Genomic DNA, 14,852 nt, shown 5'->3' with positions numbered 1-14,852 from the left:
TGGTACGGGCGGTTAGCTTGACGGAGTTTAAAAGGGGTTAGATAGATTCCTAAAGGACAAGTCCATAGACCGCTATTAAATGGACTTGGAAAAATTCCGCATTTTTAGGTATAACTTGTCTGGAATGTTTTTACGTTTGGGGAGCGTGCCAGGTGCCCTTGACCTGGATTGGCCACTGTCGGTGACAGGATGCTGGGCTAGATGGACCTTTGGTCTTTCCCAGTATGGCACTACTTATGTACTTATGTACTTATATATGCAGATGATGTTACGATCTACATCCCGTTCAAACAAGACCTAAAGGAAATCACCAACGAAATCAACCAAAGCTTCCAAATCATGCACTCCTGGGCGGATGCATTTCAGCTAAAACTCAATGCAGAAAAAACACAATGCCTTATACTCACCTCACAACACAACACAAATAGATTCACCACCCTAACCACCCCTAACATTTTCCTCTCCGTCTCAAACAATCTGAAAATTCTGGGAGCCACCATTGACCGAAATCTCACACTTGAAAACCACATGAAGAATACAACGAAGAAGATGTTTCACTCCACATGGAAACTCAAAAGAGTAAAACCGTTATTCCCAAGGACCATCTTTCGCAACCTGGTACAATCATTGGTATTAAGTCACCTGGACTATTGCAATGCACTTTATGCTGGTTGCAAAGAACAGAACAACAAAAAACTTCAAACGGCCCAGACTCATATTTGGAAAAACAAAATATGAAAGTGCAAAACCTCTAAGAAAGAAATTACACTGGCTCCCACTGAAAGAACGTACCACGCTCAAGATCTGCACGATTGTTCATAAAATCATCTATGGAGATGCCCCGACCTACATCTTAGACCTCATGGACCTGCCACCCAGGAATGCTAAATGATCTTCCCGCACCTTTCTCACCCTACACCCCATCTAGAGAATTTCCTTGATAACAGCATTTAGCTGACACATTGAGAGGAAATCACTACACAGCAGGAGGTGGGGTTGGGCTCTGAATAGAAAGACAAACCACTTGTTTGTAACTTTCCAGGTGCTGGACCTGAACCAAATTCCTGCAAAGTAAAGTAAATTCTGACCTTTTAAATTCCAAACTTCTCAACTTTCTGGCTATAGGTGAGATACCTGATATTCTCTTTAATTTAATGCTTATTGCTTAATTAATTAATTTGCCCTGTGAAACCTCTTTCTTTCTTTTCCTGCCAAGCTCTGATAGAGAGGACAGGCTGTTCAAACTGCATTGCATTGCATTGTGGCTCTAAAGTTGCATTTTACATTGCTAAAACTGCTATAATTATTGGGAATTTTTAGATTTATTTACAAAAGGAAAGTTATATTCTAGGGCAATTTTGAAAGTTAAATCAATTGAAAATTCTTTGATCACACATTTCTGGTCCCATCTAGAGAATTTCCTTGATAACAGCATTTAGCTGACACACTGGGACTTATAATTCCACCCACCCCAGGGTTTTCCACTCATTTATAGACAAAACAAACCTCATTAACTTTACTCCTCAATCATACACAGGCAGTCTTGCAGACTGTTAACCCCAACATAGTACACCTGTTCATACCCATTTCAACCAATCAGGATGACTTTTATTCTCTGCAATAATTGTGGTGCTTTAGTTTCAAGGCCAATCATCTGGAGACTTAAAGCTTGTCCTATCTGTCTTCAGCTATCTAGTTTAAAACAAGAGCTCAGCAAAGTAATGCAAGAATTGGATGCAATTAAAGCAGCTTCTAAGACTGCACAGAAAAATAACTTCTCACCACTGCCTCAAAGAATAAAACCACATAAGAACAGATGGTTCACAGTAGGCTCAGGCAGACTTCGTCATGTGACACAGAAGCATCCACCCGCACAAGTGTTGCCACTAAAGAATTCATTTGCTCCATTACAGCACTGTGATGCTTCTGAAAATAGAACTGAGGCAGAGGAAAAAGCAATAAAGTTGGAACAAAAAGATATGAAGGTACCCAAAGTGAAAAGACACCCCCAAATCACTAATGTTGAAACACATACCAGGAAATATAGATGGAAAGCGATGGCCACAAATGCTCGTAGTCTAAGCAATAAAGTTCATGACCTTCAAGCCCTGATGTTGGAGGCAGACTTAGATGTTGTTGCAATCACGGAGACGTGGCTCAATGGTTCCCATGAATGGGATGCAAACATACCAGGCTATAATCTATTTAGGAAGGATAGAGAGGGTCGTAAAGGTGGAGGAGTAGCTCTGTATGTGAGGAATGATATCTTGGCGACTGAAATGACAGGGACCGGGGGAAAGGAAGAAGCGATATGGATCACCTTAAAAAGAGATGATAGAACCTCTGTCCATGTGGGTGTTGTCTACAGACCCCTGACACAATTTGAGGAACTAGATAAAGATCTAATCGCAGATATTCAAAAATTAGGAAAGAAAAAAGAGGTTCTGTTAATGGGAGATTTCAATCTGCCGGATGTAGATTGGAAGGTTCCGTCTGCGAAATCGGAAAGAAGTAGAGAGATCGTGGATGCTTTCCAAAGTGCTCTGCTCAGACAAATTGTAACGGAACCCACGAGGGAGGGAGCGACGCTGGATCTGGTGCTCACAAATGGGGATAGTGTGTCAAATGTCCGAGTGGGTGCACACCTGGGAAGCAGCGACCATCAAACGGTTTGGTTTGATATGACAGCTGAAGTGGAGGGCAGCCACTCTAAACTCAAAGTCCTGGATTTCAAGCGTGCTGACTTTAGTAAAATGGGGGAATACCTGAGGAAGGAGCTGATGGGCTGGGAGAACGTACAAGAAGTGGAAGGACAGTGGTCCAGGCTGAAAGAAGTAATAAATAGGGCCACAGACCTTTATGTAAGGAGAGTAAACAAAAGCAAGAGAAACCCCCCCCCCCACCCCCCGATATGGTTCTCCAAGCAAGTGGCTGAGAAAATAAAGGCTAAAGAGTTGGCGTTCCAGAAATATAGAAAATCTCAAGAAGAGGAACACGGGGAGGAATACCGGATGAAACTGAAAGAAGCTAAGAGAGAGGTACGTCTGGCGAAGGCGCAAGCGGAAGAACAAATGGCTACAAATGTAAGGAGGGGCGACAAAAATTTCTTCAGGTATATTAGTGAAAGGAGAATGACTAAAAGGGGAATTGTGAGACTAAAAGATAATGATGAAGAAAAAGCCAATTTGCTAAATAGATATTTTTGTTCTGTTTTCACTGAAGAAAATCCTGGAGAAGGACCACAAGGGACTGGCAAAAGTACACCTGAGAATGGAGTGGATAGAGCACTGTTCACGGAAGAGAGTGTGTATCAACAACTTGGAAAGCTAAAGGTGGACAAAGCCATGGGACCGGACGGGATCCACCCCAGAATATTAAGGGAGCTCAGAGAGGTTCTGGCGGGTCCTCTTAAAGATTTGTTTAATAAATCCTTGGAGACATGAGAGGTTCCGAGGGATTGGAGAACGGCGGATGTGGTCCCTCTTCACAAAAGGGGTGATAGGGAAGAAGCTGGAAACTACAGGCTGGTAAGCCTCACTTCGGTTATTGGAAAAGTAATGGAAGTGATGCTGAAGGAAAGGATAGTGAATTTCCTGGAAGCCAATAAGTTGCAAGATCCGAGACAACATGGTTTTACCAGAGGGAATCGTGCCAAATGAATCTCACTGAATTCTTTGATTGGGTACTGGAGAATTGAATCATCGACATGCTGTTGACGTAATCTACTTAGATTTTAGCAAAGCTTTTGACACGGTTCCCCACAGAGGCTCTTAAATAATGGGCTGAAGATAGGTCCCCGAATGGGTGAACTGGATTAGGAACTGGTTGACGGACAGACGACAGAGGGTGTTGGTAAATGGAGTTCGCTTGGAGGAGGGAAAGGGGAGTAGTGAGGTGCCTCAGGGATCGGTGCTGGGGCCGATTCTGTTCCAATATATTTGTGAGTGACATTGCTGAAGGTTATAAGGTAAAGTTTGCCTATGTGTGGATGATACTAAGATTTGCAACTCCCGGAGGGAGTGGACAAGCATGAAAAGATCTGAGGAAGCTAGAAGAGAAGTCTAATGTTTGCAATTAAAATTCAATGCGAAGAAATGCAAAGTGATGCACTTAGGGAGTAGAAACCCACGAGAGACTTATGTGTTAGGCGGTGAGAGTCTGATAGGTACTGAGGGGAGAGGGATCTTGGGTGATAAGTATCCGAGGATCTGAAGGCGACGAAACAGTGTGACAAGGTGGTGGCCGTAGTGAGAAGGTTGCTAGGCTGTATAGAGAGAGGTGTGATCAGTAGAAGAAAGGAAGTGTTGATGCCCCTGTACAAGTCGTTGGTGAGGCTGTACCTTGCGAAGGATGTTAAAAAAATGAAAGCGGTGCAAAGAAAAGCTACGAGAATGATACAGGATTTGCGTTCCAAGACGTATGAAGAGAGACTTGCTGACCTGAACATGTATACCCTGGAGGAAAGGAGGAACAGGGTGATATGATACAGACGTTCAAATATTTGAAAGGTATTAATCTGCAAACAAATCTTTTCCGGAGATGGGAAGGCGGTAGAACGAATAGACATGAAATGAGGGTTGAAGGGGAGCAGGACTCAGGAAAGATGTCAGGAAGTATTTTTCACAGAGAGGGTGGGTGGATGCTTGGAATGCTCTCCCATGGGAGGTGGTGGAGATGAAAACGGTAACGGAATTCAAACATGCGTGGGATATGCATAAAGGAATTCCTGTGCAGAAGGAATGGATCCTCAGAAGCTTAGCCGAAATTTAGTTGCGGAGCAGGTGGGGGGATAGAGGGGTTGGTGGTTGGGAGGTGAGGATAATGGAGGGCAGACTTATACGGTCTGTGCCAGAGCCGGTAGATGGGAGGCGGGACTAGGTGGTTGGGAAGCGGGGAATCCTGCTAGGCAGACTTATACGGTTCTGTGCCCTGAAAAGACAGGTACAAATCAAGGTAAGGTATACACATATGAATTATCTTGTTGGGCAGACTGGATGGACCATGCAGGTCCTTTTTATGCCGTTCATCTACTATGTACACTTCCCCAGCTGTAAAGGTTTTAAGATACAAACTCACACACGCGACTAGCTTTTCCTACATGAGTACGCAAATGTGGAATGCACTACCCAACTCACTGAAAACGATCAACGAAACTAAATAACTTCCGCAAAGCTCTGAAAATCTATCTCTTTAACAAGGCCTACCACGATGCCCATAATTAACGAGAACACAACACCAAAACTCCTTTATTCAGAATGTCTAACTCTACAACTACCTGACCAGATCCTCTTGTATTCTTTCATCTCTTGTAACACCAACTGTATTCTTTTCTCTGTTATGGCGATGCCATAACAGATCTTTGTAAGCCACATTGAGCCTGCAATTATATGTGGGAAAATGTAGGATACAAGTGCAATAAAAAAAAATACAAAGAACGCAACGAGAGGATCATGGAAAAGATTATTGGATTAAACTGAAAGAAGCGAAGAGGGAAATACGGCTAGCGCAAGCAGAAGAAAAAATGGCTAAAAGATGTAAAGAGAGGTGACAAGACTTTTTTTTTCAGATATTGGAAGAAAGGAGGAAGAGATAGGAATGGAATTGCGAGACTGAAAGATAATGAGAATGGCTATGAGGAGGAGTGATGAAGAAAAGTGAACGTGCTAAACAATTATTTCTCTTCAGTGTTCACGGAGAAAATCCTGGAGAAGGACAGCGGTGGCTGCCGAGGAACGTCGGGAATGGAGTGGATAATGCACCGTTTACGGAAGAAAAGAGTTTATAAACAGCTGGAGAATCTGAAGGTGAACAAAGGAATGGGGCCGGATGGGATACATCCAGGATACTGAAGGACAGGGCCGTGCCAAGGGTCTCTGGTGCCCCCCGTGCAGACTATCAGTTGGCGCCCCCCCCCCCCCCTTCTTCATTAGATGTTTCTCGGATTGCTACCTGTCTTTCCTTTAGACTGAAAAACCTACAGGCCCAGCCAGACCTGACAAAAGGGTCTACCACACCCTTCATGTCAAGCATATTACTAGAAAAACTGTAAATTAGCTTACACAGGAAAGCTGTTTAAAAAAATAAACACAATTCGTGCTGTTTCTTAACACTGCTCTCCAGAGAAAGCACTGCCTTTATGAAGAGGCTTTTCAGTGGGACTTAGCCTATTAAAAACTATTAGCATAATTAGGAATGGCAGCCCTGTAACTACAGAGAGACCCTAAGCTTTGATTATGCAGTTCCTTTGTTACCTGGGTCTCTTCATCTCATTTACACCGTCTGACCTCGCTGGCTCACTAGGCGCCCAGTCTCTTGGAGTAGAAGAACTGCTGGCCTTTTTTTTTTTCCTTCTTCCAGAGATTATATCAGTAATAGGGCTAAGAAGGCCATGATAAAATGAAAAGCGTAACCCAGGGATACAGCTGGGACTTTCCTGTTCTTTCCTTCCCCTGATTAGCAAATCAAAGCTGCCTGAATGATTCACACTTTCACCTGATTTTGTCCTTTCATTAATCATGTAGCAATTTTCTCTTGACTGACAGTTTTCTTTATAATTGGCCTGATCTAGTAGGGTTCCGATAACCAGAAAATCCCCTCTGTGGGTCCAAAGGCTGAGTCCTGCGAATCGTTTTCTCTTCCCTGGACCATCTGTGGGATGTGGCAAAACCCCTGTTTGCACGAATAGAGGCTGCCTTATCTAAATGCTCAGTAATGGTGAGACCTTTTGCTAATCGCTCCTCCGGCTTTAAGGTACACACTCCAGCCGGATACATGAACGATGCCAACAGCCAAAAGAGTTGTTGGCAGTTTTCTTTGCTATTCTCTGCCCCTTCTTTCTCTCCCCCCCCCCGAAAAAAACAATCCATTAGATCCAATGATCCCAACAGCATAAAGTGGGGGAAGCAAAACACGACGCTGCTGTAGAAAGCCCTGCTGCAGTCCAAACTGCTATAACTGCCTGTCACCGCAAGCCAGAACAACCTTTCCGCAATTAGAGTCAGAGCAGTCAGCACTTTTCTTGCTCCAAAGCTGCCGGCAACTTTCAGGCCCCAAGGTTTTCACTTGCGGGGATCGTCCACAACAAAAAGCCCTTTTAAAATGTAAACTTCTCCCCTGCTTTTTTGGCACAGCCGAGTTGCAGGCAGCGCCTCGGGTCTGCCCCTGCTTGTAAACAAGTAAATCTCTCTCTTCTCCTCGTCGGGCCTCACTGTGTCCCGCCCTCGCGGAAATAGGAAGTTACCTCAGAAGAGGGCGGGACACAAGTGAGGCCCGACGATGACGAGGAGAAGAGATTTACTTGTTTTACAAGCAGCCGGGGCAGACGCGAGGCGCTGCCTGCAACTCAGCTTCCACAAAATTTTTTTAAAGGTAGGTGGGAGGCGGGGCAGCACCGCAGCGGCGCCCTTGAAGGCAGGCGCCCCCCTGCGGTGCTTACCCCGCTTACCTGTGTTGGCACGGCCCTGCTGAAGGAGCTCATAGAGGTCCAGGCGGGACACTCTTAAAGATTTATTTAATAGATCTTTAGAGATGGGAGAGGTTCCACAAGATTGGAGATGAGCGGATGTGGTCCCTCTTCACAAAAGTGGAGACAGGGAAGAAGTGGGGAAACTACAGACCGGTAATTCTCACGTTGGTGGTAGGAAAAATAATGGAGTCGCTGCTGAAAGAAAGGATAGTTACACTTTCTAGAAACCGATGGGTTACAGAACCCTAGGCAACATGGCTTTACCGAAGGAAAATCCTGCCAAACGAATCTTATTGACTTTTTTGACTGGTGACCAAAGAACTGGATGAGGGACGTGCGCTAGATGTAATCTACTTGGACTTCAGCACAGAAGACGCGTGAATAAGTTGAAAGGGTTGAACTTAGGACCGAAAGTGGTGAACTGGATAAGAAACTGGTTGGCTGACAGGTGGCAGAGGGTGGTGGTAAATGGAATCTGCTCGGAGGAAAGGAAGGTGAGCAGTGGAGTTCCTTAGGGGTTGGTGCTGGGGCCTATTCTGTTTAATATATTTGTGGGAGATATTGCTGAAGGGTTGAAAGGATAGGTGTGCCTTTTTGCAGATGACACGAAAATAGCCAATAGAATGGATACCCTGGCGGGAGTAGAAACAATGAGAAGGGATCTTCGAATGTTAGAAAAATGGTTGAGGGTCTGCAGTTAAAATTTAATGCCAAGAAGTGTAGAGTGATGCACTTGGGGTGCAGAAACCCAAAAGAAAGATACCGGATAGGAGGGGAGAGATTAGTAAGCTCGACTCAGGAGAGAGACCTTGGGGTGTTGGTGTCGTAGGTGAAGAAACAATGCGACAAGGCGACGGCCATGGCCAGAACGATGCTAGGCTGCGTAGAGAGGGGCATAACCAGCAGAAGGAGGTGTTGATGCCCCTCTACAAGTCGTTGGTGAAGCCCCCTTGGAGTATTGTGTTCAGTTTTGGAGGCTGTATCTTGCTAAAGATGTAAAAAGACTGGAAGCGGGGCAAAGAAAAGCTATGAAAATGGTATGGGATTTGTGTTGCAAACCTTACGAGAGACTTGCTGACCTGAACATGTATACCTTGGAGGAAAGGAGAAACAGGGGTGATATGATACAGGCATTCAAATATTTGAAAGGTATTAATCCGCAAATGAACATTTTCTGGAGACGGGAAGGCAGTAGAACTAGAGGACATGAATTGAGGTTGAAGGGGGGCAGACTCAGGACTAATGTCAGGAAGTATTTTTTCACGGAGATGGTGGAGGATATGTGGAATGCCCTCCCATAGGAGGTGGTGGAGATGAAAACAGTAATGGAATTCAAACATGCATGGGATCCTGTTCTAAACAAAGGAATCCTGTTTAGAAGGAATGGTTCTGTGGAATCTTAGTGGAGACTGGATGGCGACGCCGGTAATTGGAAACAAAACGGAAGCTGGGCAGACTTCTATGGTCTACACCTTAGGCGCCCGGTATAAGAGGCTTGGAGAGGCTAAGCCTCCCCCCTGCTGCAGCAGAATGGATCAGCTGTGGAGTCCAGCTGCTCTAAATTGTTGATTTACCTCCATCCTCACAGCAGGAGCTGCAGTGAAAGCCCTCTAGCAGTTGTAGAAATTGGTTTATGGTTTGTTTACCTTACTGCTGGGAAAGCAGGGGGGGGGGGGGTTGGCTGGAGGTGTCCTGGGTTTGCTAGGGAGATATTTAAGGAGGATGACTTCCTGACCTGCACTGAGGACAGATAGCAGCAGAAACGGATACTGGGCCAGCCATGATCAGAAAAAGTCACCAAACAAAGGTAGAAAATATCATTTTATTTTCATTATAGTGTTTGGAATATGTCCACTTTGAGAATCAGGTGCTCAACATTAAAAGTTTATATTTTATTTACTTATTTATGGCATTTTATCCCACATTAAACGTGAATTAGGGTGTTTTGTGGCTCTACATGAGAACTGTGATGATATGATCCCTTGTTTCATATTGTTGACAGTCTGCATTTTCCGTATGGGTGGTATATTGGTGTATTAGGTCTGCCCAGTGTAATATTTATGGTACAGTAAGGATCTGAGTGTGTTTTTGGACAAAGTTGTGCATAGTGTTTTGCAGTTGAGCGATTGTCATTAGAATATGCTTTGAGCAACCACTTTATTCTTTGACATATGATATATATCTAATATCTAAATTTAATAAAAGGTATTAATTGTGACTTTTTTATTTATTTATTTTTTCTGTGTGTTATCAGACAATTATGGATTTAAGCTCCACCCATGACCCACCCCTAACCCCACCCCCTTTAGCCTCCCCAAACAGTTGGGCCACCCACCGCCTATGGTCTACACCCAGATTGTGACTGAATAGATATGGATGGGCTGGAGTGTAAATTTTAAGGGGCTTCAATGTTAGCTTCATAACTTAGTACAAGAACAGTACTGGGCAGACTTCTACGGTCTGTGCCCTGAGAAAGGCAAGGACAAATCAAACTCGGGTATATATGTAAAGTATCACATACCATGTAAATGAGTTTATCTTGTTGGACAGACTGGATGGACCGTACAGGTCTTTATCAGCCGTCATTTACTATGTTATTATGTTACAGATGGACGAACAATAAAAAAACGACAATGTGGATTCAGCAGCTCATAGAGGTTTGCTTGCTTTGTTTTATGTAAACGGGGAAGGGGAAAGTCAAACTCCTAATTGGCTTCCTTGCTTACAATGGACTAGATAGGCTCACTGCCACTCCTGTCTATTAAAACCTCCTTGATAGGAACACCCCGTCTCCTGCTTTTTTCAATCTCCTTGTATTGGAACGGGGGTTTTTTTCCCCAGTATTAAAAATGGCCAAATTAGCCAGGGTCTGCGGACTAAGTCACGTGGCTCTTCTCCTTCTGGCAGCGACCTACTGGGTGGCGAGAAGGTACTCACGTGATTCTCGCTCTCCGTCAGTTGTCGGTGTTTTACGCAGCAGCTGTCACACGATAAACGACACGGCTTGCTTTCTTCTTTTTCTCTTTCTCGAGTAGGACTGCGGGCCTTGTTACTGTTATCACTATTTCAGATAGGGGCCTGCCACCGGCCATCTCACTCACAGAGGTTTATAGAGAGCGCTGACGTTGCGCCGCCATAATAATGTCGTCTTTTTCGGAGCTTTATTTCAATGTGGACAGTGGCTACCTGGAGGGATTGGTCCGGGGCTTCAAGGCCGGAATTCTAAACCAGGCGGATTACTTGAATCTAGTGCAGTGCGAAACCCTGGAAGGTGAGTCATTGATGTACATTTAGCGCTTTCTATGTTATACAATTGTACCTACACTCATGCGCTATGTTTATTGATAAGCAAATAAGGTGCAAACAGGGCCTGCCCAACCGATAATCAGATTACGCCATCGTTTAGGACAGTAGCCTTTATGTGTGGGGTAGTGGAGTGCAGCGCAGCAATGAGCTGCTGGAAACAAAGCAAAGCAATTAGATCCTGATATTCTTAGGAGCCAACTTTTGAAAATGAGTAGGAGTGCTAAACCCAATGGAAATTACCTTTCCCTGGACACAGTCAAATAGTTTTCTCAGTATTGGCGTGCTCACGTAAGCTGACAGTCACAGAAACTCAAAAGAACCAGCAGTGTAGTCTCCTGCACACAGGAAGGGTAGCCAGTTTTCAAACAGCCTATTTACCAGGGTAAACTTTTTTTGGAAATTGCCCTCGGTGGTGTGTGTGTTACATATAAACACACACCGTAACAAAACTGATGATTGGGAGGATAGGAGTGGAGCAGAGGGGTGAAGGCTTACCTAGGGCAGTGACTGTCAACCTTTGTCATCTCGTTGCACACTTAAAGGCACACCACTGAAATCTAACCCACACCTGGCAGTACCAGCTAAGATCCATTTTATCCTCTCTAACCTTCAGAAGTAGTTATTTCATTTAATTATGTTACTGAAATACATTGGAGCACCAGTTTACGTGCTACTGGGAAACTGGAACAAGATGAATTGCTAAAGATTCCTTCACAGACACCATATGTAAACAGAATCCTTCACTGTGGATGCAGAACACGAATCTCATCTGGTACAGCATAGGGAACTGCAAAAAACATGTATCAAAACTGAAAGCAAAGATACTGGACTCTGCATGTCATGCAACACCAGAGAATTAGAAAGAAATTCATGTCCTCCTGTACAGTATAAAATAAAGCCAATTGATGTAAATTCTTAACACCAACATTATTCAATTGCTAAACTGAAAATTAAAATAATTTTTGTATCTTTGTAGTCTGGTGATTTTTATTATTCCAATCATCTTGTTCCAAATCTTTGGTTCGTCTGTGCTATTTCATTTCTCACCTCCAGCCCTGTGTCCATTTGGCACTGATCTTTCACATTCAGCTTTCTTCAATTTCTCTACCGGGTCATTCCATGCGGTTTAAACCTTCCCACCATCATGTTCCAATTTTGTTAAAATTGTATCTGTTGCGCGAGTCAGGTGTTAACGAAGTTTCCTCAAATTTGAGGTCTCTAACTGCAATAGTTACAGATCTAGACCCCCTTTTCTGAAAGGTTTGTCAGTCCATGAGCGCGAAACATTACCAAAATGCCATTTTGGGTCTAATAAAATCCAAACACAATTATAAGTGGCTAAAAATTCAAATCCTGTACAGTTTTGATGCTAATTCTGATGAATACATTTTAAACATTATGGATGCAAATCCAGTCAAGTTGACTCAAAGTGTGCATCAAAATTGGTCGCGACTCATCGGAACATATTTGGACCATAGTAGATGATGACGGCAGAAAAAGACCTGCACGGTCCATCCAGTCTGCCCAACAAGATAACTCATATTTGCTGCTTTTTGTGTATACCCTACTTTGATTTGTACCTGTGCTCTTCAGGGCACAGACCGTATAAGTCTGCCCAGCACTATCCCCGCCTCCCAACCACCCGCCCCTCCTCCCAACCACCGGCTCCGGCACAGACCGCACAAGTCTGCCCAGCACTATCCCCGCCTCCCAACCACCAGTCCCGCTGCCCACCACCGGCCCTGGCACAGACCGTACAAGTCTGTCCAGCACTATCCCCGCCTCCCAACCACCAGCCCCGCCTCCCGATCCTGACTAAGCTCCTGAGGATCCTGAGGACCAATATTCAGACTGCAACAACTTCCATGCAAACAAAGATACGGACTTGAAATGTTGAACAAGCATTATGCTTGTGCTGGACATAATACTTCCAGATTTGCAACTAACCAGCATCTATAACCGCCCTGCAGGATCTCTTCAAAGTTGGCACTGTCAGCGCAAATGGTAAAATGTACCAAATTCAAAGCCAATTATTAAAAAAGAGTCTGCCTGAATCAGCTTGTGAACAGTATCATTTGGAAAAGAAAATTGTGCTCTACAACACTGATATGTTTTTGTTTTGCAATGCCACCATTAAGTAGCCATTTACTCAGGTAAAAGTATGTTATATTTTGTGTGCGTGACGTATTGCGTTGGTCCATGATCGCTGAGCCATTACTGGTTGTCACATTGAAACCAGCATCCCCATCACCATAGGGGCCAAGCCCGATAGCCATGCAGTAACAGCCACGGGTGGGTTTCTTTACTGTAGGATCCCAAGCCTGATTGTGGGTTTCTTTACTGCAGGTTCCCAAGCCTGCCTTCTTCAGTTACTTCATCATTCTGAAAGCATCATTGATCTGCAAGAGAATGGTTTCAGGGGAAACTATATTGCCGACCAGATTATGTCACTGATGGAGCTGGAATAACAGAAATGATAAGTTGTTCTGGGATCCAGCAAGTATCGCGTCTTACCGGCCAATAAAATGAAGTAGCGGGACCATGAGGATGCATAAAGCTTATGAAAGCATCTTTCTGTTCAACTGATGTTTCACAAACGTTTCTAATCCACCATAACAGCGCACAATAAACGATTGGACAATCAACGAATAAAATACGAATGAATAAATATATCAATACTTTTAAGTGACTATATTAAGACTCAATTTCCTAGAAATGAAGAAAAATTAGCGCATCAAGCGTACTAAATATAACATACTTTGACCTGAGTAAATGGTTACTTAATGGCGGCAAAACAAAAACATATCAGTGTTTGTAGAGCACAATTTTCTCTTTCAGATGATACTGTTCACAAGCTGATTCAGGCAGACTCTTATAATTGGCTTTGAACTTTGGTACATTTTACCATTTGCGCTGACAGTGCCAACTTTGAAGAGATCCTGCAGGGCGGTTATTGATGCTGGTTAGTTGCAAATCTGGCAGTATTATGTCCAGCACAATCATAATGCTTGATCAAAATTTCAAGTCCGTATCTTTGTTTGCATGGAAGTTGTTGCGGTCTGAATAGTGGTCCAAATATGTTCTGATAACATAGTAGATGACGGCAGAAAAAGACCTGCACGGTCCATCCAGTCTGCCCAACAAGACAAACATATGTGTATACCTTACCTTGATTTGTACCTGCCTTATTCAGGGCACAGACCATACAAGTCTGCCCAGCAGTACTTCCCGCCTCCCAACCACCAGTCCTGCCTCCCATCACCGGCTCTGGCACAGACCGTATAAGTCTGCCCTCCACTATCCTCGCTTCCCATCTCAATGTGTCAGCTAAATGCTGTTATCAAGGCAATTCTCTAGATGGGATCAGAAATGGTACAGTCTGATCAATGAATTTTCAATTGATTTAACTTTCAAAATTGCCCTAGAATTTAATTTTATTTTTTGTAATATAAATCTAAATATTCCCAATAATTATATCAGTTTCAGCAATGTAAAATGAAACTTTAGAGCCTCAATGCAATGCAAACAGCCTCTCCTCTCTATCAGAGCTTGGCAGGAAGAGAAAGAAAGAAAATAAGAGGTTTCACAGGGCAAATTAATTAGTTAAGCAATAAGCATTAAATTAAAGACATTATCAGGTATCTCACCTATAGCCAGAAAGTTGAGACATTTGGAATTTAAAAGGTCAGAATTTACTTTACTTTTGCAGGAGTTTGGTTCAGGTCAGCACCTGAGGAAAGTTACAAATGGTTTGTCTCCCTATTTAGAGCCCAACCCTACCTCCTGCTGTGATGAGTCGCGACCAGTTTTGATGCACACTGAGTCAACTTTTTTGACTGATTTGCATTCCATAATGTTAAAATGTATTTCATCGGAATTAGCATCAAAAACTGTACAGGATTTGAATTTTTTAGCCATTCTTATAAATGTTTGGATTTTATTAGACCCCAAAAATGGCATTTTGGTAAATGTCGTGCGCTCGTGGACTGACAACCTTTCAGAAAAGGGGGTCTAGATCTGCAACTATTGCAGTTAGAGACCTCAAATTTGGGGAAACTTAATTTAACACCTGACTCGCGCA

At 43.6% G+C, this 14,852-nt stretch overlaps 1 protein-coding gene across 4 annotated transcripts in view; it reads left to right on the top strand.

The window, feature by feature from the left end:
* The first annotated feature begins 10,287 nt into the window (after positions 1-10,287).
* ATP6V0D1 (ATPase H+ transporting V0 subunit d1) overlaps positions 10,288-14,852 on the top strand; it is a 590,366-nt gene continuing 585,801 nt past the window's right edge. For 3 of the 4 annotated variants that reach the window (XR_003942203.1, XM_030203697.1, XM_030203695.1), the window contains exon 1: positions 10,422-10,736. Coding sequence is in view for 3 of the 4 variants with exons in the window: in XM_030203697.1 (XP_030059557.1) it covers positions 10,607-10,736 (130 nt within the window). In the remaining variant the exon portion in view is untranslated. Of the gene's footprint in view, positions 10,395-10,421; positions 10,737-14,852 lie in introns of those variants that run through there. The other variant, XM_030203696.1, reaches the window with a different exon arrangement.

This window comes from Microcaecilia unicolor, chromosome 5, assembly GCF_901765095.1.
Source record: "Microcaecilia unicolor chromosome 5, aMicUni1.1, whole genome shotgun sequence".
NCBI lineage: Eukaryota > Metazoa > Chordata > Amphibia > Gymnophiona > Siphonopidae > Microcaecilia > Microcaecilia unicolor.
This window is presented reverse-complemented; position numbering and strand designations above follow the sequence as displayed.